This window comes from Panthera uncia, assembly GCF_023721935.1.
Source record: "Panthera uncia isolate 11264 chromosome C1 unlocalized genomic scaffold, Puncia_PCG_1.0 HiC_scaffold_4, whole genome shotgun sequence".
Taxonomy (NCBI): domain Eukaryota; kingdom Metazoa; phylum Chordata; class Mammalia; order Carnivora; family Felidae; genus Panthera; species Panthera uncia.
The window spans coordinates 73,208,005-73,233,357 of record NW_026057585.1 but is presented as its reverse complement, the minus strand read 5'-3'; the positions used below and the strand labels follow the sequence as shown (position 1 = coordinate 73,233,357).

General features: G+C 39.4%; 1 protein-coding gene across 7 annotated transcripts in view; it reads right to left on the bottom strand.

Moving 5' to 3' along the window:
• SCMH1 (Scm polycomb group protein homolog 1) overlaps nt 1–14,226 on the bottom strand; it is a 151,640-nt gene extending 137,414 nt beyond the window's left edge. For 2 of the 7 annotated variants that reach the window (XM_049617395.1, XM_049617401.1), the window contains exons 1-2: nt 14,129–14,225; nt 9,366–9,446 (exon numbers count right to left, since the gene is read on the bottom strand). In XM_049617395.1, coding sequence (XP_049473352.1) covers nt 9,366–9,446; nt 14,129–14,147 — 100 coding nt within the window. In that variant the 5' untranslated portion in view covers nt 14,148–14,225. Of the gene's footprint in view, nt 1–995; nt 1,126–7,082; nt 7,248–9,365; nt 9,451–14,128 lie in introns of those variants that run through there. The other 5 variants (XM_049617405.1, XM_049617403.1, XM_049617398.1 and 2 more) reach the window with 4 other exon arrangements.
• Between the last annotated feature and the right edge of the window lie 11,127 nt (nt 14,227–25,353).

Genomic DNA, 25,353 nt, shown 5'->3' with positions numbered 1-25,353 from the left:
AAATCCCAAACAAAGGATGAAAAAAGGATAAGACATAATACACTAGAAAACTATGCTTAACATAGAGATTTTACCTTTAAAGATTCCTGATAAGATTCTCAGTTTCTACAAAGCTAAAACTTCATTTAGAATCTAAACTCTGAAATTTATGAGATGTTTTTCTATTCAAGTCAACTAATACTATTAAAAATATCACTACTGTGGCACCTGGATGGCTCAGTTGATTGAGCATCTAACTGTTGGTTTTGGCTCAGGTCCTGATCTCACAGTTTGTGACTTTGAGCCCCACATTGGGCTCTGCACTGACAGCGTGGAGCCTGCTTGGGATCCTCTCTCTTCCTCTCTCTCGAACTCGTTTTCTCTCTCTCCCTCTCAAAAATAAATAAATAGACTTAAAAATCACTATTAAAAATGGCAAGAACACATACCCTCTAGAAATGGCTCTAAGTTTCAATAAGACATTTAAATAATACTTATTTTTTTATCTGAGAGAGAGAGTGCATGAGCGAGAAAGAGGGGAAGAGGGTGAGAGAAAGAGAGAAAGAGAATCTTAAGCAGGCTCCATGCTCAGAGTGGAGCCTGACACGGGGCTCAAGGGATCATGACCTGAGCCTAAATCAGGAGTCAGACACTCAACCAACTGAGCCACCCAGGTGCCCCAACATTTAAATAATATTTAAATGCTAAACAAAGTGTCTAGCATGGTGCCTAACATAGAGAAAAAATTCATTAAATAATAAGTTTTTCTTTCTTTTCTTAATAATAATCTATAGTGTGGCTGAACTGTTACAGAAATATCTTCAAGTATTTAAAAAGCAAAACTTCCAATTCCTTCCACAACCTAAAAAATTGATGAAAAAATGGCAAAAAAGACATTATGGCTAAAAGAAATGGATAATGAATGACATAGTTAGTAATGAGGAGTTCCTTAAAGTCAGTCTTTGCTAAAGATCTTAATCCCTCATGCCTCCAGAATAGGGTAAAAAGATACTTACCACTAGGCTGCATAGTCAATGGACTTAAAACTGGTCAAGGAGTTAAGAAGTTTGGGATTTATCCCTGGATCCACCAATACCTTACTCTGACCTCTGACAAGTCAGTTTCTCTGTATGTTAATTTCTCCATCTGCAGAATGGGGGTGGGAGGAAGGAGGACACTTATTACCCCTTAAACCATGAGACGTAAGTATTACCAAATTAACTACATTACTTAAAAAGTAGGACATTTAGATATACCTTTTTTTGCTTATTAAAATAACTCAGCATTGGATAGTACCTTATAGCAAGTACCACAGGTTTAATTTAACTAAGCCTCAATATTCACAGAAGTAAAGAATACAGATATTTGCTATATTTGGTCCCAAGCAAATACTACATATAAATATAATTTCCAACTAACCAGGTTAAGCCCAAAACTAAAAGATACTAAAACTCCATTAACATGGTACTATGGACTGAATGTGTTCCCTCCAAATTCATATGTTAAAGTCCTAATCCCCAATGTGGCTGTATTTGGAGACAGGACTCTCAAGGAGGTAACTAAGGTTAAATGAGACCATAGGGTAGGGCCCTAATTTGAAAGGATTGGTGTCCTTATAAGACAAGGACAAGACACCAGATACAGCTCTCTCCCTCTCCCTCAACCTCACCCTCTCTGTCTCCACAAACACATACACAGAAAAAGTCTAGGTGAGGACACGGCCAAAAAAAGCGCCTGTCTGTAAGCTGAGGAGAGGCCTGACCAGAAACAAACCCTGCTAGCATCCTGATCTTGGACTTCCAGACTCAGACTGCAAGAAAATAAATTTCTACTGTTTAACTCACCCAGCCAGGGGTATTTTGTTATAAAATCTGAGCAGACTAATATACATGGTCATAGGACAAATGAAGCTGTAACGATTCTTTTAGGGTACCTACCTCATGCAACCCTACTCAGTTTCCAAGTTGCTCTAAAGAATCTTCACTCTCTCTTTTGCTACAGTCTGATTGGTAGTAAAACAAAGCAAAACAAAATGAAACCGAAAATATCAAATTGGAAGTCAAAATTTTATCCTGGTTTTTTTGTTTGTTTGTCTTGTTGTTGTTGTTGTTGTTGTTTTAAAGTAGGCTCCATGCCCAGCATGGAGCCCAGTGCGGGTCCTGAACTCACAACCCTGAGATCAAGACCTGAGCCAATATCAAGAGTCAGATGCTCAACTGACTGAGCCACCCTATCCTATTTTGAATGGGTCCCTATCCTATTTTGAATGTCAACTCTATTTTCCCTTAGAGACTATTTTCCCTTAAAGACTTTAGGCAATAACTTAACTGTACTGAGCCTCAGTTTTCTTATCAGTAAAATAGGGATGACAATCCCAATGCTACTTGCTTTACAAGGTTGTTGTGAAGAACTAATGAAAAAATGGTTTCAAAAGCACGTAATCAGATAACAAGGATTATTAAGGAAAAATGTGCTGTTTGCTACCTTTCTCAGAGGGAAAACTGAGATCCTGATTAATACAATGTGCTTATTACAAAGGACACAGGACATTAGAGCCTCCCATTACTAGTTAGCCCCCTAAGGGTTCGAATACTCCATTTTTGAGTAACGACTCTAGTGAATATTCGCTAGAATCGCTTCTACTTTGCCTCTTCTCCCTTTGGCTCCTCTTACTATCGAATGCAACCTTTAAACATTACTGTAATGCAATCTTCTTGGGGGAAGTGAAAGTGCTTATATTTATTCCAAAAGACTAATGACACTAAGAGGCTGGGATAAGAAGAATAAACTGAATCCTCAGAAATGCATGTCTGGAGTCCTGAAACATTAAGAGAGTAGTTTGTACAATATCCTAGAAAACATATCCTCTTTGAGTTCCGAGAAACTGCACAAGAGCATCGACCAGTGACATGAAGCGGTGCTGTCCTATAGGACTTTCTGTGATGCCAGGTATGTTCTGTGCCATCTAACGGGTAGCCGTTAGCCACATGTGGCTCTTCACACTTGAAGTGTGGCCAGCGTGACTGAAGAGTTGCATTTTTGTTTGTAGTTTTTATTAAATTTAAATAGACACATGTGGCCAGCAGTGACTATACTGGATAATGCAATATCCAGAGGCTGTAAAGATTCTGGTGTTTCTAGAAATTCTTGAGAGAAAAATAATATGTGGTAGAAAAATCTACAAGGCTGTGGAAACTTCCTTTCACAAAGTAATCATAATAGGCCATCCCCGGAAGCAAGGAAAAGCAGAAGAAATTCTTCATATGTTATATTAAGAAAAAAAATTTAGTTATAAATTATCACTTATATACTAACAACAGCAATAATAATTATTAACATTATATAGCTATTTTTAAGTGTTTACTATATTCCAGATGTTGTGCTAATCATTTCAATAAAACCATCTTCTTAAATCTTCCTCCTCCCCAGTATGACACCCCTTTTTCACTAATGAGGAAATAATACCGAGAGAGGTTGAGTAACTTTCTAAAAGGTTATAATCAGTAGAAAAGCCAGGATCTGAACTCAAACTATGCTCTTAATTACACTGACCCTCTGAAAAAAAAAAAAAAAAAAAAAAAGAAAAATATTCATAAGAAACCTTATAATGCTTCTAACATAAAATAACCCGACTTAGATATTCTACCCACTTTACTACAGTAAAAATTGAAGCACTGATGCTTATTAGCTTGATCTGAACACTGAATTAATATTAAACATAGTCTGGGATTCAATGAGGCAAAACTAGATTAAATGGAGGATGTCCATAGGTACCATGTTTTAAATATTCATAGAGCTTGGAAAACACAAAAGAAGTAATGCAAGTACATGTACATAACAATGAGAGAGACAGAGAGAGAGAGACAGAGAGAGTGGGGAGGAAGGGAAGAGGAGAGCAGGAAAGGAGGGATGCTTCTCTCAGAAATAGAAACTGGAAAATAGACAAAAGAAGCATCAGATGTACTTCTGAAAACCCATTAAGACAAGACAGAACTCTTTCAATGTTAGATGGCAGTTGTGATTTTAATAAACTGCAATCCTATGCTGATATGCACAGAGATCAAAAAGGAAAAGCTGGGAGCGGGACACCTGCCCCACTGTGGTCATGGAGGACAACCCACAGGAGGCAGGAGACAGACAAGGGACTAGGCTGGGAGGTACCAGTGATTAGCCACTCTCTCTTATTAGCAACTATTCCTAGGGCCTTTTAGCTGATGAGCTGATTCTCTGCCTCCAGCTCTCCTTCATTTACTTTTACTCTGTTCCGAGATAAGTGTGAAGAGATGGTAATATCCCTCTGGGATGATCTGCCAGAAGAGGGGGAAGGGGAAGCAAACTAGGCAATCCCTTTTTCAAAGACAGCAATAAATCCTGTCTTGTGCATGCAGCAGATGTGAACAAAGAAGATGTAACAGATCTCTCCTTGGCAATCATCCCTGCCCCCACTCCCTCTGTAGCAATTATATGTTTCTGCACGTGCACACAGAGAGAAGAACCCCAGAGAACATCAGTATTTCCTTTAACAAGCAAAGCAGTTGGCAATGAATGGCTAATGAAAATGCAGAGAAGCCGTAACTCCCTCTGTCTTGCAGGCACTCCCAGTAGACTACAACTGTGTACAATGTGTACCCTTTCCAGAGGTGTGATCCAGAGCATAAGAGAGGTTAATTCTTTCTACAAAGCTTCTGGCTCATGTTTCTTGATCAGGGAAGAAGTTTAGTGGTACCAGTGGTGCTACATCATACTTCCTGGCAGACATAAATGGATCTGAGGTCATGAAATAAGTAACGCACCACCACCACCATGGTCATTCCCATCATCTCCGGAAAGAAGGTGGTAACAATCCTGGATGATCTACTCTGCCAGTCAGAACACTTTGGAGGTAGAGTTTTATGTTCACATCTAGATCCTATACTCTGAATGCGACACAGGCACACAACTTTATTCAAAGGAAAGCAACAAGGATACTAAAAGTTTAAGAAACTGTTGAGGTTTAACCAGGAGAAGAGAAGACTCAAAGGAAACAGGAGAGCTGTTTGCAAATACCTGCCATGTCCTCATGTAGAGGAGAGATGAAATTTGCTCTACCTGTTCAACATTACCCCAAGGGACAGAACTAGGACTGGTGGGTGGAAGCTACAGGGAGACAGGCTTCAGCTCATTACCAGGAAGACCTTTCTGGTAGTCAGAGGTATCCAACCATCGGGTGAATTCTGGGGAAGGTAAGGTATGAATCTGCCATCATTGAGGGAATGGAAGCAAAGGTAAGATAACCTCTTAGTGGAGATATTACATCATGAAAAGAAGGAAGGAGATTAGACTAGGTAACCTTAAAAGGCCTTTCCAAATCTAAGGTCCTACAATTTAAGGGGTTATGGACCTCCTGCTTTCATCATCTCAACACTGTACAACTTTAAGTTCGTAGCATAGATGGTATATGTGTCCGCATATCTGTATCTGTATCTATAGCTATGGCTGCATCTCCACAATACCAACTTTCTCTCTGAAGCCTTACAGAAGTGTGATATGGGGGCCCAAGAAATATCACCATCATCTTCCTTCCTTTCTGCTTCTTTATCTACCACATACTGGCACCACGGCAGGCAGTTTACATAACTTATCTCCAATCTTTGAGAGTCAAGTTCAGCTAGGCTATCATGAGACTGAGTCAGTAACACATCATCTCTGGTTTTTGCTTTCCTCATTTGAAAAATAAAGAGTCTGAACTTGACTCATGATCTGTAAGGTCGCTTTTAAGTTTTATGCCATTGTAAGTCTACGGGCAGTAGCAGCAGCAAGGTAACAGCCCAATTAGTTCCTCCACATCCACCACAGCTTAAAACCAGGCAGAAAACCTGAAATATCTCTTTTCTTTGAAATAATGAACACCGTGTGCCGCTTTTCCTTTACATAGTAAATACAGTCTTGAAAATTTAGTGTAAATGGAATTTTCTGTAAAAAATGAAGTCTACTTTAAGCACACCAAGATGGCTAGTTAAAAGAAATCTTTATTAAAATAAGCTCAGTGTTTGACTGCAAAGTAACTTGTTCTATAAATTTGGGACTTTATACATTGGATTTTCTCATATACTACTTTGTATTCCATCCACGTCATCCAGGCCAGTCACATTGGAGTCTTTTCCTTTGTGCTTGGTAATCAGTCAGATGGTATACTATAGAATTACAGGTTTGGAAGGAATAGTAGAACCCATTTAGTTCAATGCCTCCTCCTGTCCTGCCTCCAATTCCACCAACCCTATCCAGTGCCTGAATCTTCTTCTTAACATCCCTACCAAAACTCTGCTTATGCCTCCATTGATGAAGATGCCATATCTTCCCAGGAAGTTCCTTCCATTCTTGGCTGTGGATCTTGGCCTTAGGAAAGGGATTCTCGGTATTTTTTCTATCTCAATAACCACGAGGGAATCCCAGCATACTTTCATTAGTAATGGGAGTTTTATCTACAGCTGAACTTTTAAAAGAGGTCTCTCAAGAGAGCAAGAGAGTAATGGGAGGAAAACTTACCCTTTTCATTCGGTATACTTCTGTTGCCAAATTTTTCACAGTGTATATATATAACTTTAATACATACATACATTAAAAAGAAGTGGTCCACGGGGGGTAAATGTTTATCACAGCAGTGGTAGGGAGTTAGGAACAAATCCCTTAGGGGAACAAGACAGAAAGAGAGAGAATGGCATGTGTTTGATGTGACACCTCCATGGACTCTAAAAATGTACTGGGTGTGTGTGGGGGGGGGGGGGGCGGTAATTTTTGAAATGTCACCTACCTCCTTGAAAATCACTGCTAATCTCTACTTCCATTGAGTATGCCTGCCCTTTAGGCACTTGGGGGCAGCTTTCAAGCATGCAGGGAAAGTTAACTGCTTTATGGTCTCATCAAGATGAAATTCAATGACTAGCTATATAACATGTCTCACTGTATAATGTATCTATCTGCTCCTGTTCTCTCCCATTCGACCTAATCCACAGCATATTGTTCTGATTGGACACTCTGCCTTCTGACATCACTCCTCTATGGTTTGTTTATTTTCTCTTTACCATGAAGGGTTAGCATACTTCCTAATTATTCAGATTAATTACCTTATTGCAAGCTCAAGGGTATTTTTTACCAAATATCCCTAGATGTCTCTCTTCTGTTTTGAAGATTCTGCAGCAATCTTGCCTGGATTCAGATTCGGTTCTATCACTTACTAGCTGTATAACATTGGCCAAGTAACTTAACCCCCTGTACTTTTGTTTCCTCATCTGCAAAATAAAGACAATTACAGCAATAAGCTGATATAGGTGCTGGAAGAATTAAACAGGACACACATAAAGGCATTTAGACCAGTACCTGGTCATCGAAGACACTCATCAATGTTAATTTGCATTGTTGCCTCCTTCTTCGGTGTCATCAGCAAACTCGCGCCCTGCCACTAATTATGAAACCCTCTTACTACAGACGCAGAACATTTACTTGGCGATTTCTTTCTACTGGTCTTCTAGGTTCCCTCTTAATCAATCCAAAGCATTCTTGACATTTCATCTCTTCAACATAGCTCTCCCTGATGAACTGGATTAAAGAAGAATTTCTCACTTAGCATACCTACTACTATAGCCTGTTGGTTTTTTTTTTTTTTTTTAATATTTATTTCTTTATTTTGAGAGAGATTAGGAGAGAGCATGCATACACGCATGCATGCACGAGCAGGGGAGAAGCAAAGAGAGAGGGAGAGAAAGAATTCCAAGCAGGCTCCATGCTCTCAGCACACAGCCCTGATGTGGTGGTGGTGGGGGGGGGGGGGGGCTCAACCTCAGAAACTGTGAGATCATGCCCTGAGCTGAAATCAAGAGTCGGTTGCTTAAATGACTGAGCCACCCAGGTGCCCCAACTACAGCCTGTCTTCATTAAATTATGATACACACTCATGCTTCACCAATTTGTGTTCCTTTTCTTTTCAAACCTCTATTCAAAACCCATCTCTTAGAGCAGGGTTTGGAAAATTTCTTCTGTAAAGGGCCAGAGAGTAAATAATTTCAGTTTTATGGGACATATAGTTTCTGTTGCAGCTTCTCAACTCTGCCACTGTAGCATGAAAGCAGCCATAGGCAACACATTAACAATGAACAATGGAAAGGCTTATGTTCCAAAAAGCCTTTATTTACAAAAATAGGCAGCAGACAGGATTGGACCTATGAGCCACAGTTTGTCAATCTCTGATATAGAGGAATCCTTCCCTAAATAATTCTGCCTATGATCATCTCTCTGTTCTACTTCAAGCATGTACTATACTTATTTATAAGCTTGTAAGTATTTGTATGTGGTCAGTCTCCCACTTAGACTAATGCACAGATCCTTTAAGAAGAGCTATTCTTTAAAGAAAATGTATCTATGCCTAGGAGTGATGTGGGGTGTTAAGGACACAAAGACAAAGAAGTCCTAGCCTATGCTCACAAAGAACTCACAGATTAGTAGGATAGATAGCGATTCAATTACATAATCATAACACAACATGACTTTCTCTCTAATACAGATTTGATATACAAAATGCTCTGGGAAAACAGAAAGGAATGATTAACTTTGCTTGGGGAATTGAGGAAAGCTTCACAGAGATGAAGTTGAGCTAGGATTGGCAGAAGGAAGATGAATAGGCATTTTAGGCAAAGGGAATATAGTACAAAGGTACTAAGGCATGGAAATGGACAGTATGTTTGGACAAGAGCCAGCAGCTTGTTACAGATGGAAAAGGGTAGGGTAGGCTACGGGGATGAAGTGGGATAAGAACAGAAAAGCAGGCAAACAGCAAGCAAAGAGCCTCATCTGCCATTCTAAGGCAATGGTATCATCTCAAAGATTATGTTAGACATTCAATATCAAGATCTGACTTATTAATGGTATTTTATATCCAAAAAAGAGTTCTAACTTTTTTCACAGACTTTTACATACATTATTTCCAATGTTCATACACTTTCCATACTTACATGCCTTCTAAATTCTGACACTGATCATGAACTTGTAATGTAGTGAGAAGAATGAGATTTAAAGGCAAAAGATCTAGGACTGACTCTTCCAGCACATAGTAACAAGATTTTGAATAAGTCCCTTTGTTCAAATGCCTCACTGTTTCCATAAAACAGGAATAGTGACAGTACCTACTTCACAAGATTACTGTAAAGACTGTGTTAAGACAATTCTGTGAAGAGTACTTTGCAAACTATAAAGAGTTGTATAAATGACACACAAGGCTTATTGAAATCGTAGGATAAGTTGGCAAGAAACGGTAGGATTCTTTTATTCCCTCTAATTGCTTTTTGTGACACATACATTCATATACAGCCTAACAGAGTGAAATATTTCCGTTATGTATAAATACAGGTTCTGACCTTTCCGAAGATCTGATTTTTGCATGGTACCATCAGCTATATCAAATAGGAAACCGTTCCTCCTTAGTGAGATGGAGAAATCTAGAAGCAAAAGATAGAAAAAATTAGAAATGTAAACTACTGTAGAAGACATGCAGTGAAATTAGATTTTTATCAGAGGAAACCAACAGGCTGGACAACCAGACAGGGCTTCCCAAGGACAGCAATTTGGATAGGTTTTCAATTATCAAGACCCTTCCCTAAGTTTTGTGGGTTCAGAACACAGACTCTGTTAAAACCAGAACAGATTCTTGAGGGCAGTTCTATAGGTCATTAAACAATGATGAGTAGGTAAATTAGAATGCTAACTTACTAATTTACTGTGAGAAATATAACGGTCACGAGGAGTAAAATATTGTAGGCTGGAAACTATAAAACATTGCTGACAGAAATTAAAAAATAAATAAATAAATGGAATTCTTTCATGAACTGAAAGACTAACATTGTTGAGATGACAATACTACCAAAAGTGATTTACAGACTAAATGCAATCCCTCTCAAAATCACATGGAATTTCAAAGGACCCCAAATAGCTGAAACGGTTTTGAAAATGAAGAATAAAGTTGGAAGATTCACATTTCTTTATTTCAAAACTTACTACAAAGCTAGAGTAATCAGTGTGGTATTGGCGTAAGGACAGACATATAGATCAATGGAATAGAATAAAGGGCCGAGAAACAAACTCTGATATATATGGTCAAATGATTTTTTGAGAAAAGTGCCAAAACCATTTAATGGGGAAAGGATATTCTTTTCAACAAATGATGCTGGGAAAACTGGATACCTTATAGTGTATAAAAAAAATAAACTCAAAATGCATCAAAGACCTAAACACAAGAGCTAAGATTAAAAAACTCTTAGAACAGAAGGGAAAATCATCATGACACTGGGTTTGACAATGATTCTTGGATATAATACATAAACCACAGGCAATGAAAAAAAAAACAGACAAATTAGATTTCATCAAAATGAAAACCATTTGCGCATCAGAAGATACTGTCGTGAGAGTGAGAGACAACCTACAGAATGGGAGAAAATACTGGCAAATTATATATCCAATAAGGGATTAACATCTAGAGTACATAAAGAACTCCTATAATTCCACAACAAAAAGCCCTCAAACAACCCGATTAAAAAACAGGCAAGGGACTTGAATAGACATTTCTCCATTTAGCTCTACAGACCGCCAATAAGCACTCAAAAAGATACTCAGCATCATTAATCAATAATAATGCGAATCAACAACACAATGAGATACCACTTCACACCCATTCAGGTGGTTATCATAAAGGAAGAAAAGAAAAGAAAAATAACAAGTGTTGCCAAGATATGGGGAAATTAGAACCCTTGTGAACTGCTCCTAGGAATGAAAAGTGATGTAGATGCTGTGAAAAATCTCAAAAGGATAAACATAAAATTACCACATGATCCAGCAACCCCACTCCTGGGTATTGTCCAAAAGAACCGAAAGCAGGGACTAAATGCACACTAACGTTCAGAGAAATATCATTCACGATAGCCAAAGGATAAGAACAATCCAAGTATCCATCAGTAAATAAATGGATAAATAAATGTATACATTTAAATACACAATATACAAATAAACACACAATGGAGCATTACTCAGCCATAAAAAGGAATAAAATCTGACACTTGCTACAACATAGACACATCCTGAAAACATTATTCTAAGTGAAATAAGCCAAACCGCAAAAGCACAAATATTGTATGATTGCACTAATACTTGTTAACTAGGCAAATTCACAGAGATGCAACATAGAACAGAAGAACGAGGGGCAGGGCAGAGGAGGGAATGGAGAGTTACAATTTAATGGGTACAGAGTTTCTGCCTGGGATGATCAAAAAGTTCTGGAGACAGATAGTAGTGAAGGCTACACAACATTGTAAATATACTTAATGCCTTAAAATGGTTACAACGGTAAATTTTACGATACATATATTTTACCACAAAGACGGGGGGGCGGGGGGGTGGGGGGAGAGGGGAGAAAAGGAAGAAAGAAGAAAAAAGAAACAAGTAACAGGTGGATCTGCATCAAGGTTTGACAGTCCCATTCAACCATCTCACAAGAGGAACACAAAAAGCTTCACAGAGACTTAAAAGAAATTAAGAAATTAAGTCATAGCATTCCTTTTCCTGGGTAACCTTAGATGCAACCAGCCATCAACTTTCTTTATGACCTCCCATTTTGCAGGTTTCCAAGCTATCTTCTGATAAACACATCCTCTCTTTGGATAACCTTACTATCTATATACAGCATGTGGTACAGATGAGCTTTGGGTTTGAATAACAACTTTGTCACCAGCTTCGCAAATTGGGACAAGTTGCTACATGTCTCTGAGCCACAATTTCTGCACCTCTAATGTGGAAATTATAGTGTCTATGCCAAGGGGTTTGTGAGGGTTGAATGGCATTATCTATTTTAATGAATGGATATAAGTAAGTATCTGATAACGAGGGGACCCTTCTCCACCTCCCTCACTTTTTGTCCATCAGGTTCCTGCCTCTAGCTCCATCGGCATCCGTACAAACATCGCCACAGCTCTCTGGATTAGAGGGTCTTGCTAGTATCTCTGTCAGAAGCCTTTTCTCCAAAACCAATGACATCCAAAAGACCAAAAGCAAATGGAGACAAATTCATTTTCTGTCCATCTCACAAAACTCTCCTACAGGAATCTACTACCCTCCCTAAGGGCAGAGATATTTTATATCCCACACATTGGCTATATTAGAAAAAGTAACTTGGCGTTTTTTAAATTGAATTTTCAACAATTCTAAGTTTTCTGTAACAGGATCTTGCATAAATTTCCAAATATATAAGTCCTATTTCTATACTTATAGTACAAAACAGTAAGGTACAAACAGTAAGTATGGTTCTCTTTCAGTGATAAGTACCCAAGCAAAATATACAAGGTGTACAGGGTGCGATAATGACTATTTCAAAGCCTGCTATACTATAATTGGCTTGTATTAAAAGTGCCAGAAGTAAAAGAATAATTGTACAATGTTCCGCTATGAAAAAAACCCAATAATGAAGTTGATCTGATGTCAGGCAAAATTATATTATACAAATCAGAAAAAAAGCCTGTTTAATTTCCACTTAAAAAGCAAAACATCAAGTAATGATCAGAGAATAACATCATATCAAAATTCATATTCCTGAGGTGCCTTGGGTGGCTCAGTCAGTTAAGCATCCAACTCTTAATTACCGCTCAGGTCATGATCTCACAGTTCATGAGATCGAGCCCCGCTTTGGGGGAGCCTGCTTGGGATTCCCTCTCTTCCTTTCTCTCTGTCGCTCCCCTGCTTGCTCTCTCTTTCCCTCAAAATAAATAAATAAACATTAAAAAAAATTCATATTCCTGATTTCCTCCTAAATCACCACAGTCAGATGTTCAATTTCATCTTATCTGACTGACCTAAACTCCTTCAGCTGCACCCATTGGGATTACCATCGTATTTATTTATTAATCACGTCTAGGGATAAGACTGGAATCAGGAGACAGAGAACCAAGGCAGAACAAAGAAACTGAAAGGTTACAAGGAAAAGAGGCTAGGATCATTTTGTTAAATAGACATTCACATTGTTAACTTAGGGAACTATAATAGGAGAAGGGAATCAACTATGTGCTGGGCTCTGTGCTAAGCACTTCAAAAATGACTTTTTATTGAAGTATAATATGGATACTGAAAAGTACATAAATCCTAAGTATGAAGCTCAGTGAGCTTCTACAGTGTGTCTCCCAATCAAGAAAGAGCTTGTTACTGGCACCCGAAGAGGCAGTCCTTCGTGTCCTCTCCCAAGTCACCACTGCACCCAAGAGGAAACTGTCTTGACTTCTGTCATTGTAGATTAGTTTGGCCTGCTTTGAACTTCGTACGGATACTACTATATCCCATGCCCCCTTTCATGTCCGCTTCCTTCCACTCAACACTTTGTTTTGAGAAGTTCATCCATGCTGCCCCAGCAGGCACTTTTACCTTCGTTACTTGATTTAAATAACCCAACAATTCTGGTATTTCCCATTTAGCTCAAAAACAAAACAAAACAAAAAAACAACACGAAAACAAAAACCAAACAAACAAACAAAACTGAGGCTCTGAAGTTAACCGAGATTAAGTAAGACATCCAAGGTCACACAGCTACTAAATGGAAAGGCTAAAATTAAAGACTGTCTAATATGAAAGTCCATGTTCTTTTTGGTTCCATTATGCTTGCTTGTTGTATTTAAAACCAACAGAAAGTCACTCCCTTCCCTGGTTTACTTATCATAGGCCGTATACACGTATTGAGGCTTGGCAAACAGTCAAGTACTACGCAAGCGTGAGGAAGTACTGGTAGCACAAGGAAGGAGCTACCTAAGTGCAGTGACTTTTAAAGTTTTTATGGTTGTGATCCACAGGCTTAACTCTAGGCATTTTTATACAATATGCATTCCTAAAACCTTGCACTTTGTAAAAATTATGCACTAAAAATGGCCTTGTGGGTAAAACAATGTTATGAATATACTAAAAAGCCCATGGAACTCTGTATTCTCCACACACACACACACACACACACACACACACACACGCAGATCTGAGTCATTAAGAAAAGGTTAAATTCAGCTCAATAAACTAAAAAGAAAGGGTACAATTCATTTTAGAATAATTTCCAACTAAAATGATTTTTAAAAATAAAGACTTAATGTGTAATTGAACAAACCTGTAGCTATGCAGAACATTAAGCTTCTAAGAATGACTTATTTCCCCAAGGTTTCCTGGAGTGAAGATTTGAATGCACATCACCATCTGCAGACAGGAAACACTTAATAAAAGCTTTACATGGTGGGAAAATTAAAATCTGAGGTCAGATTCGTATGGCTTTGGGGACCGGTAAGAGACTATTAACCCATTTACCACTTTTTAACTGTTCACACGACCCAAGCTGATCTTTGAAAACTGTCTGTTACCAGATACCAGAGATCTCAAGATCAACTTAGAATTAAGTTAATAAAATTAGAGTCTAATAATTTAGAGTCCTGTATAGAAAACTACCTTCCTCAGACATAGAGCCCTGAGAGTCGATTAAATCTTCACCTGCTTAGGTCACATAATTTGGGCTCACTGACACAGTGGTATCTATAAACCATTCTATAACCACCCCCAAAGTCTCAGGTTCTTAGCCTAAAAGAAATGAGTTATGACTCCCCGGCATTGTTCAGGGTCTTGTATGAATCTTACAGAATTACAAGCCTGGGGCAATTATGGCTTCTCTGTAAGAAGAAAGCTGCAACTTAGACTCAAACTTGGCCTGGTTCATTCCATGTCACCAAGGAGTCACTTCCACTGGGCTTCAAATTCTTCACCAGAAAACCAGGGGGTTACAACTCTACACTGCATTCCCAGGCAGGTCCCATATTTACCATAAACAAGCTACATGCTTGTTTCCCCATCAACCACCTCAACAAGCGTCTGATTTTATGGCTTCACAGAAAATCCTAATGTTACTGAAATATGGGAAATTTATCAAGTGATATCAGTTGTCTTCCTGTGAGCTCCTCAGGCAACTGTCCCAACACCCATTTCTGGCTGGGAATCTTTGAGACTACCTCTTTCTTCCCTGCATCAGTAAGGCCAGAGACTACAAAGGGGCTTCCAATGGAATGTGTCTTATACGAGTCAAACAGTACAGCAATCTCAGGAAAGGGCTCTCTTCCCCTAGAAAGCAAACTTGACTGAAAGGGCATGCAATAATCTTTGAGATGTAGTATTAAGCTAAGGTGTATGATAAACTAAAAAAAAAAAAAATATTTGGGGATGGGGCACCTGGGTGGCTCAGTCTGTTAAGCGTTAGACTCTTGATTTCAGCTCAAGTCAAGATCTCATGGTTCGTGGGATGGAGCCCTGTGTTGTGCTCTGTGCTGACAGCAAGGAGACAGCAAGGAGCCTGCTTGGGACTCTCTCTCTCCCCCTCTCTCTGCTCCTCCCCTGCTTGTGCTCACATGTGCACATACTGTCTCACTCTCTCAAAATAAATAAGTAAACATTAAAAAAACATTTGGGGATGATAAAGAATATATATACAAACATTCCACACAGCAAAGGCAGAAGAGTGGTGCCATTTGCTAACAGTCATTCTGTGTTTACTAGGAACTTTCTTCACTCTAACAAGTCAGAAAACCTTTCCATAGAACCACAGAGCCAGCAGGAACCAAGAGGCATGAGAAGAAAAATATGCATGTCCAGTTTCACTTCAGAGATAAAAGTTAGTGATAGCTTAGCTTTTTGAGTGGTTTTTTTTTTAATCTTAGAAATTTAGCTTTTAGGACACAAGATGCCTTCCTCAGCTTTTGACCCAGCAATTCATTCCTTAATTAAAATCTAATTTTTCTTTATTTTGAGTCCCTGGGGTTCACTGGGCCAGGACTAGTGGCAGATTTTATTTCAGAGAACAGTCTTATATGGTGGTACTAGTTCAGAGAGCCCCAGAGATTTATTTCACCAAGATCACTGATGGGTGTAAAACCTGGGCAATACTCTAACACAGAGCGGTGACTTGTAACTTTTTTTTCCCACCCTGACATACCTGAAGAGTACAAAACCCTCTTATCAGTGACAGCAGGCTCAGTAAAGGCACTGATTTTGGGCAAGAGAGTAGAAGGCAGCTCTTATTTGATGGGAAGAGAGGCTTCACTGAAAGTGTTTGGAATCTCCAAGGGTATTTGTGCAATTGGGAAAAACACCTCCCTCAGTCTAAGGGCTTCTTCCACTGCCCTGCCCCTGACCCAGGGTCTTGAGCAGGGCCATCCAAAAGAAATATAATTCAAGATATTTATGTCATTTTAAGCTTCTAGTAGTCACATTTTAAAAAGTAAAAACAGAAAGAAAAAAGAGATGGAAATAATTTAATAATGTATTTTATTTAACCCAGTATACTGAAATATTATCATTTCAGCCAGTAATTATCATAAATTTTTTTCAGCCAGTAATCATTATAAAAATCAATTAAAATGCTTTATATTCTTCTATTAAGTCTTCAAAATCTAGTGTGTATTTACAATTATAGATTATCTCAATTCAGATGCTAAATTTTCATCAGAATTATTTGATTTGAATTTAAATTTCATAAAATTTAAAGTTGAAATAGAAGATTCACATACCCAAGATATTCAAAACATACTTTAAAATTTCCCAATAACTGTATTGAGAATCAGTTTTTAAATTTACACATAATTAAAGTTAAATAAAATTTACAATTCAGTACTTCAGTGCCACTAACCATGTGGCTATCGTATTAGACCACCCATGTTTAGAAGGCGTACATTATTAACTTAAATATTAAGTACTTAATATGTTCTAAGCACTTTACTTGCAATAAGTTGTTCAATTCTCACAATCCAATAAGGTAGGTATTATTATCTTCATTTTATTGATGAGAAAGTCCAGAGAGATGTCTCACAATCTGCCCAAAATTACAGTTAGTAAATGGTGGAGCTGGGATTCAAAGCAAGGTAACTGAGCCGATTTCTTGTCTCTAAGGCTCGGGGTTTTCCAGGAAAACTAGACTATTTATACGCCCCAGGCATAAGTGCAATCTTCTGTCTCGGGTTAGAGGCTCTCAGCACTGGCTGATTTTCTCCATCATATGGCCCTGTCCTGGTTATTTGCTAATGTAGGTTAGATCATGTCACTCCTCTGCTTAAAACCTCCCAAATGCTCCTCCTAGCACTTAAATCCAAGTCCTTTACCCTGACCCACATCATCATCCTACATGACCTGACCCCTCCCCTTCTAGCCCTCCTCCATTACAGTGCTCATCCTTACCACTGCTCCAGCCACACCATCCTCCTCTGCTCCAGATTCAGGCCAAACTCCTCACTATCTGAGGGCCTTTGCACTACCTGGAAGGCTCTACCCCGTATTCACATGGCTGGCTTCTTACCACTCAGGTCTCCACTTAAATGTCATCTCTTCCCTGACCACTTTATCTAAAGTAGTCACCCAGGGACGTCTGGGTGGCTCAGTCAGTTAAGTGTCCGACTTTGGCTCAGGCCATGATCTCGCGGTTCATGAGTTCAAGCCCCGCATCGGGATCTCTACTGTTAGCATGGAGCCCACTTCAGATCCTCTGTACACACACACATTCTCTCTCTCTGTCTGTCTCTCTCTCTCTGATAGAGAGACAGACAGAGAGAGACAGAGAGAGACAGAGAGAGAGAGATAGTACGGGCATCTGGGTGGCTCAGTCGGTTAATCATCCAACTTCGGCTCAGGTCAGGATCTTGCTGTTCATGGGTTCTAGCCCTGAGTCAGGGTCTGCGTTGAAAGCTTGGAGCCTGCTTCAATTCTCCCTCTCTCTCTGCCTCTCCCTGTTCACACTCTGTCTCTCTCTCTCTGGCTCTCAAAAATAAATAAACATTTAAAAAACAAATAGTCACCCAGACTCCCTCTATCATACCACTCTTAGTTCTCCACAGCAGTGAGCACCATTTAGTATTTCTTTGTCTATTTATTCGTCTGCTCCACTGGGGCTTTATCTGTGTTATCCATTCAGCACTATATCCCAGCACTTGGAATAGCGCCTGGTATAGAGGAGGCACTCAGTTAAGTATCTTTGAATGAAATGAATGAGTGCTAATCATTAAGAAAAAGCAAAAACATAAAATTTTAAAATTACATAACCGGAACACAGTGACTGCTTTCTGAATTTAAAAAAACATTTGGATGGTTTGTAAGTAGAACTTATAGGTGATTTATGAGGGAAACAGTTTAAGGCCAATCTCTCAAAATGAAACAAAACAAGCTGGGTCCTTTAGTATATAGAAGTCAGTCTCAAATCTGACAGGATCATTACCAACAGGTAATGAGAGGGTGAAGGGGGTTGAGACACATAATTATGACTATAACTTAGCTTCTCAAAGACTTTTCTGAATACAGTCCGCACAGCTCATTAAGGAAATCCACCTGACACTTGGCACAGCCCTGGAAAATAGGGAAGGGCTGCAGAATCGTTGCAGAATTTCTGTAACATATAATCTCAACGTGGCTATGTAATGGAGAAAATCAATCAACGCTGAGACGCTGTAGCCAAACAAAGGTAACGGGGAGGGCATACTAAATTTACCGGCAGGGCATACTAAGTAGGCCACTGTCCTGGGGAAAAACCGGCACTCAGAAACAAAACATGGGTGTTGATGGAAGTGCTGACACACCTGGGCTCTGAGGATCGCCGCGGGCACCCCTGCTCCGGGCAAACAAAGCTTCTGGCTGCAGTGTTCGCTAACAAGCACAGAATGTACACTATCGTTTCTGATTTAATTTTAAAGATACTTTCAAAAGAGAAAGAGACAATAAGGATGACTATAAATGCCCACTCTAAATGTGACACTGAAAAAAGACCAACTGAAGGCATTCTCAGGAAAATGCGTTGGGATGATTTAAGGTTGGGAACAATAATGTAGGAGCACAAATAGTGCAAACAGAAGGAGCAAAAACAGATTCAAATAATGAATAACTCAGTAAAAAATTTTTCATGGGTACAAAGAACTGTAAATAAGAAAACTGTAATTTAATTACAAATATTTGAAATATATTTGCACTCCTGGTTTCCAAATTCGTTTTAAAAAACCTGATTCAGGGGCGCCTGGGTGGCTCAGTCGGTTAAGCGTCCGACTTCGGCTCAGGTCACGATCTCGCGGTCCGTAAGTTCGAGCCCCGCGTCGGGCTCTGGGCTGATGGCTCAGAGCCTGGAGCCTGCTTCTGATTCTGTGTCTCCCACTCTCTCTGACCCTCCCCCGTTCATGCTCTGTCTCTCTCTGTCTCAAAAATAAATAAACTTAAAAAAAAAATTAAAAAAAAAAAAACCTGATTCAGAAAACTCCTAAAGAATTATCCGAAAAATTTCAATATAGCTGGATGGGTAGAGGGACAGATAAATAGGAAAGTCACATTTACAAGTAATGGTAAAATTTAGGTGGCGGACATAAGGGTTTTTACCGCAAAGCCTTTTCAACTTTGTTGTATATGCTTAACATTTTTCGTAAGTAAAAATAAACTTGAAAATATCTCAAAGAAGCTGCTGTCTCAAAGCTTAACATGAGGCAATAGTGAAAAGGTAGGTGGTGTCACAGAAAGAATGAACATTGTTTTTTAGTACTTCTACATATAATGACCATTCATCACAACAAACCTGAGGGGTATGTGGCATTATCTTCATTACATACCCTACACTATGCCACGTGCGTGCGCACACGCACGTAACACACGCACGTACACACACACACACACACACACACACACGAGGCTCAAAGAGTACTTTAACAAAGTCAACTTGGATATCAGTGAATATTAAGCTTGGGATCAAAATATTCATATACACTTAAAAATCTACCTAAAATCTTGGGGCGCCTGGGTGGCTCAGTCAGTCGAACGTCTGACTTCAGCTCAGGTCATGATCTCATGGTTGGTGGGTTCGAGCCCCACATCGGGCTCTGTGCTGACAACTCAGAGCCTGGAACCTGCTTCAGATTCTGTGTCTTCTTTCTCTGTCCCTCCCCCACTCACGCTCTGTCTCTCTCTCTCTCTCAAAAGTAAACATTAAAAAAAAATCTACCAAGGGGCGCCTGGGTGGCTCAGTTGGTTAAAAAAAAAATCTACCTAAAATCTTAATCCATCTTTATTATTTATTTTCCACAGATATCCAAGAAAGTGAAGCACTTTAAAAATAATGAGAACATGTGAAATATACTTTTTAAGACAATGTTTTTACAAGACATTATACAAAATATAATGGACTTCCAGTTTCAAAGTCCTTTATAATTTTTTTTTTTTTTTTAAGAGAGAGAGAGTGTGTGCACAGGGGCATAGGGAAGGGGTAGAGGGAAAGGGAGACAGAGAGAATCTTAAGCAGGCTCCACACCCAGTGAGAAGCCCAATGTGGGGCTTGATCTCACAACCCTGAGATCATGACTTGAGCCAAAATCAAGAGTCAAACACTTAATCAAATGAGCCACCCAGGCACCCCCAAAGTTCTTTATAACTTTCAATGCTAACTGACCGACACACTATCTTATTTGTATTACATTATTTGTGTACATCTTTTACAGTTCTTTTAATGCTGTAATTCCCTTGAAATTAGGATCCATATCTGACTCATTTCTACATTTTTTATAATAATACTTTGAATGGTAGTTTAGTGAATGTTTACTTAAGGAAACAATGTGATCTTCACAAAAGATATGCAAGGTGACTAGGACACCTGTTCACATTATTCTTATTAAACACTTGAAGAAACAGAGGCAGAGTAAACTCTGATCCTATGTTTTAGCAAAAAAGCTCCTTTTTTGAACTAGGGTTCCAGTCTTTTCCTACTGCACCAATGACTCAAAAAAGACATTAAACCTGATTCTCCAACTCAGAGTCTGGCAGGATGTCCAAAGGAAAAAGCTTTAGTTATGTTATTTTTTAAGTGCTGAGAAATGCTGAAAGATGGATCCTAATGTAAGTAAAAATGGTTTGTAAACCTCTTGATTTCTTTATTAGGACCATGATAGAAACAAAATGAAAGTGCTTCTTGAAAATTCTAAACTTGGTTATAAGTTACCTAAAACTCAACAAAACCAGAAGTTGATATATAACAGCTAACATTTATACTCAGCTCTTTGGGCCAATTCTATGTGTACATGTTATTTCATATGACTTTCCATAATACACAGTGAGAGATTATTATTACTCCCACTTCACGGATGAGGAAATTTCAGAGTTAGAGAGTTAGCAGGTGACTGAACAGGGATTCGAAACAATCTAGGTCACGCTCTTTGCAGTATACTATGTTGTTGCTTGCTTGCACAAAACTAGTCAATAGCTTTCTAACTGGTCTCTCTCTACCTCCACTCTGTCATGTGCGTGGCAACTGGCGTAATCCCTTTAAAGTAAGAATTCCATCGGGGCACCTAGGTGGCTCAGTCGGTTAAGCGTCCGACTTCGGCTCAGGTCATGATCTCGCAATCCATGAGTTCAAGCCCCACATCAGGATCTGTACTGACAGCTCAGAGCCTGAAGCCTGTTTCAGATTCTGTGTCTCCCTCTCTCTCTCTCTGCCCCTCCCCCACTCACACTCTGTCTCTCTGTCTCTGAGAAATGAATAAACCTTAAAGAAAAGTTTTTTATAAGAATTTCATCATGTTGCTTCTCCGCTTCAAATCCTTCAATGGAGCCATTGGAGAATGGAGCCTGGAGAATGAAAAGCACCAAAGTCCTTGGCGTTGCATACATAGCCTTTCAAATCCTAAATTCTTTAAGATTTGGCCCCTGACTATTTCTCTAGCTTCATCTAACCATCTTCTCCTTCCCCTTACCTTCTTCCCTTAAGTTATTCTAAATGACCTGCAGTCCCTCAACTCATCTGCAAGTCCCTTTTCCCATTATACACACCACTTGTCAACTTAACAACCCATCCTTCAAAATTTAACTCAGCAATCAATGACTCTCCTCTTCCTCAGTCCTCTCAGCTCTTTTCCCTAGATGATCATTTTCCTTTCTCTTCTATGTTGATATCTGGCTCGTATTTGCAGCGTTTAAATGCTGTATTACAGTTATTTGTACAATTATTTGTACATACCTTTCCTGCCTATTTGATGGAGAATCCCTAAGGGATGTCTTAGTCACCTTTACATCCCTAGGGTCTAATACAGTGCCTGACAGTAGCAGGCATCAGATACATACATGTTTGTTGAGCTGAATTCAAATAAACTCACTTAGGAAGGACACAAATGTTAACACAGGATTTGGATTTTGCAAAATATAAATAAAGGGGAAAAAAATAAGCCTTAAACTCTGTAACAGAATTGTGCATAACAATGGCAACTGCCCTGAAGGTCCCTGCTAGCACTCTGTGCCCCAGCTGGGCCTCCAGAAGGTTCATTACTTTCATATTATCACTGTGGCAATTTATTAATGAGCTCAACACAAGCAAGACAAATTGAAATGACAGTCCTGGCAGCTAACATCTCTTATTTATCACTAGAGCTAGTCTCTCACTAGCAGAGCCATGGATAAGCCTTCTTCAATGCAAAACAATATTTACAGAGTATCTTCTAAGAGACCTACAAACACTGTGGTTGGCACTAAGGGGAATCCAAAAAGTGTAGGTCCTCATTAGGATGAGAAAAGAATGTGTTCTCGAAAAATAACTCAAAACTGAAAAACATAGATATCCATTAGAAGTGATGGTAAAGGACTCATGTAATTCATCATTTATGGGTCAATTACCTCTCTAAGGGCTAATTGAAGTACCACTGGGGTTCCTCGTGCTTCACCCTGACGGAGGCAGTGTGCATGAGAAAGAAACCAAGAACCAGTATTAGGCATTCTGGCAGAAGGAAGGTTGTGAAAACTAAAGCCACCGCCCCTTGAAAAGTTTGAAGGCTTTTTGGTACCACAGCATTCCTACCAATGGTTTCAAGTTGCTCTCCTGAGATAAAACAAAGGCAAATCATAAGCTGTTAACATATAAGAGTAAACTTTAAGTGCAACTAGACATAAATATGGTTTCAAAAAGATAAAGAGCCTGGGTGGCTCAGTCAGTTAAGCGTCTGCCTCCTGCTTTCAGCTCAGGTCATGATCTCAACTGTGCGTGAGTTCAGGCCCCGTGTGGGACTCTGCCCTGACGGTGCAGAGCCTGCTTGGGACTCTCTCTCTGCCGCTCCCCAACTCACGCTGTCTCTGTCTCTCTCCCTCTCTCAAAAATAAATAAACGTCAAAAACAATTGAAAAAAGAAAAGATAAACGGAAGTAGCAAGAAACCCCGTGGATACGGGCAGATACTACACACACACCATCTTTCACTGGTGAGTCTAGTCTTTCCACGGAACCCCGACTGGACATCTTCGGGCTACCATAACAAAGTACACCAACTGGATGTAATAAGCAAAAGAAATTTATTCTCTCACAGTTCTAGAGGCTAGATGTCTGAAATCAGGGTGTTGGGTGTTGGCAGAGTCAATGCTCTCTCTGAAGCCTGCAGGTAAAGATACCTCCTTGACTCTTTCAGCTTCTGGTAGCCTCAGAAAACTAATAGATCTGGGTCCTGACAGGAGGGGGGGGTCCTGCTCTAACAAATAGTTAGAAATGAGAAAGTGGCTTTGGAATTGGGTAATGGATAGAGGCTTAATAGAAAAAAAAAAAACAAAAAACCTAGATTGCCTTGGAGATGTTTAGTAGAAATACGAACATTAAAGATACTTCTGGTGAGGTTCTAGAAATGATGAGCATGTGATTGGACACTGGAGGAAAAGCAATTCTTGTTACAAAGTGGCAGAAAACTTGTCTGAATTGCGTTTAGTCATTGGGTAAACTCTTGTAAGTGATAAACCTGGATATTTAGCTGAGAAAATTTGCGAAGTGTTGAAGTGTGGCCTAGTTTCTCCTTGGTGCTTATAGTAAAATATGAGCAAAGATAAATTGAGGAATGAACTGTTAGGCAAGAAGGAACCAGCACTTGATGATTTGGAAAATTCTCTGCCTAACCAGACTCCATGCTCTGGAAATAGGGCCAAGGGTGTGGTGTGGCTGGACAATCCTTTGCCTGTGACTCATAGATACAATCAACCATCTAGCTATTCCATAGCTAGGAACAGAGATATGGTTATCCAGGAAAGATCTGGACGCTCTTATCAGATGGTTTGAATCCTCATGAACTGCATGAAAGCCTGACAAGGTTTTTGAGAATTTATACCAGCAGAATATACCAGTCTGGATGGAAGGGAACAAAGACTGAACAAAATGAATGACACCAAGGGCAAAGCCACAGATGCAGAGGCCTGGGCCAATGGAACCCTCGAGGTGTGAAAGGGTGGGGCTGCCCTATTAGGCCAGAGGACAGAGCACCTGGTCACAGAGGATTATTGTCAGGCCTCGAAATCTAATGGAATCTGCCCTGATTGTGAATTAGACCAGTGACCCTTTTATTCCCTCTATTTGCTCCCCTTTGTAATGGAAGTGTCTTTCCTACAGTTGTCCTACCTTGTATCTTGGAAGCAGGTAACTTGTTTTCTATGTTTCACAGGTACACAGATGGAGAATTTCGTACCAGGATGGACCATACCAGGGTCTCGCATGTACCTGATTTAGAAAATGTGATTTGGGACTTTGAGTTGACTGTATTTATATGAGATTCTGGACTTAAAAGTTAATGCTGGAACGGGTTAAAACTTTGGAAGGATATTGGGATGGAGCGAAAGCATTCTGCACAACAGAAGGTCATGAATTTTGAGGGGCCAGAGGGTGGACCGTTATGTGTTAAATTCACCGTTCATGTTATGGGTTGGATTCACCAAAATTACGTACTCTTGGTACCTCTGAATATGACAATGTTTGGAAATTGTAGATATAGTTAAGCTAAATGAGGTCACGGGGTAAGCCCTCATCCAATAGGACTGGTGTCCCTCTAAGAAGAGGAAAACAACATGTGGAGACAGACACACGCAGGGAGAACACCACATGATGACAGGCAGAGATTGGGGTGATGGAGCTGCAAGTCAAGGAATGTCAAGGATCGACAGCCACCGCAAGCTAGGAAGAGACTGTATTCAGTCTCAGAGGGAGCATGGCCCAGCTGACACCTTGATTTTATAGTTCTACCCTCCAGACTGTGAGACAATAAATTTCCATTGTTATAAATCACCCTTTTGTGGTATTTTGTTACAGCAGTCCTAAGAAACTGAAGATACTTAGTACTAACATATATTCAAGACTTACTATATACAAGGTACTGTGTTAAGTGTCTTGTACCTCATGAGGAAAAGAAATAAAATAACTTTCTATACACTACTCTTAACCATTATACTAAACTTTCTCTCAGGTACCATATGCTGTATAATAATTTGATCTTTGTCCTAAGTTCTTGGCATAGAACTTCTAGTAAAAGGCGAAAGATTTATGCGATCTGAA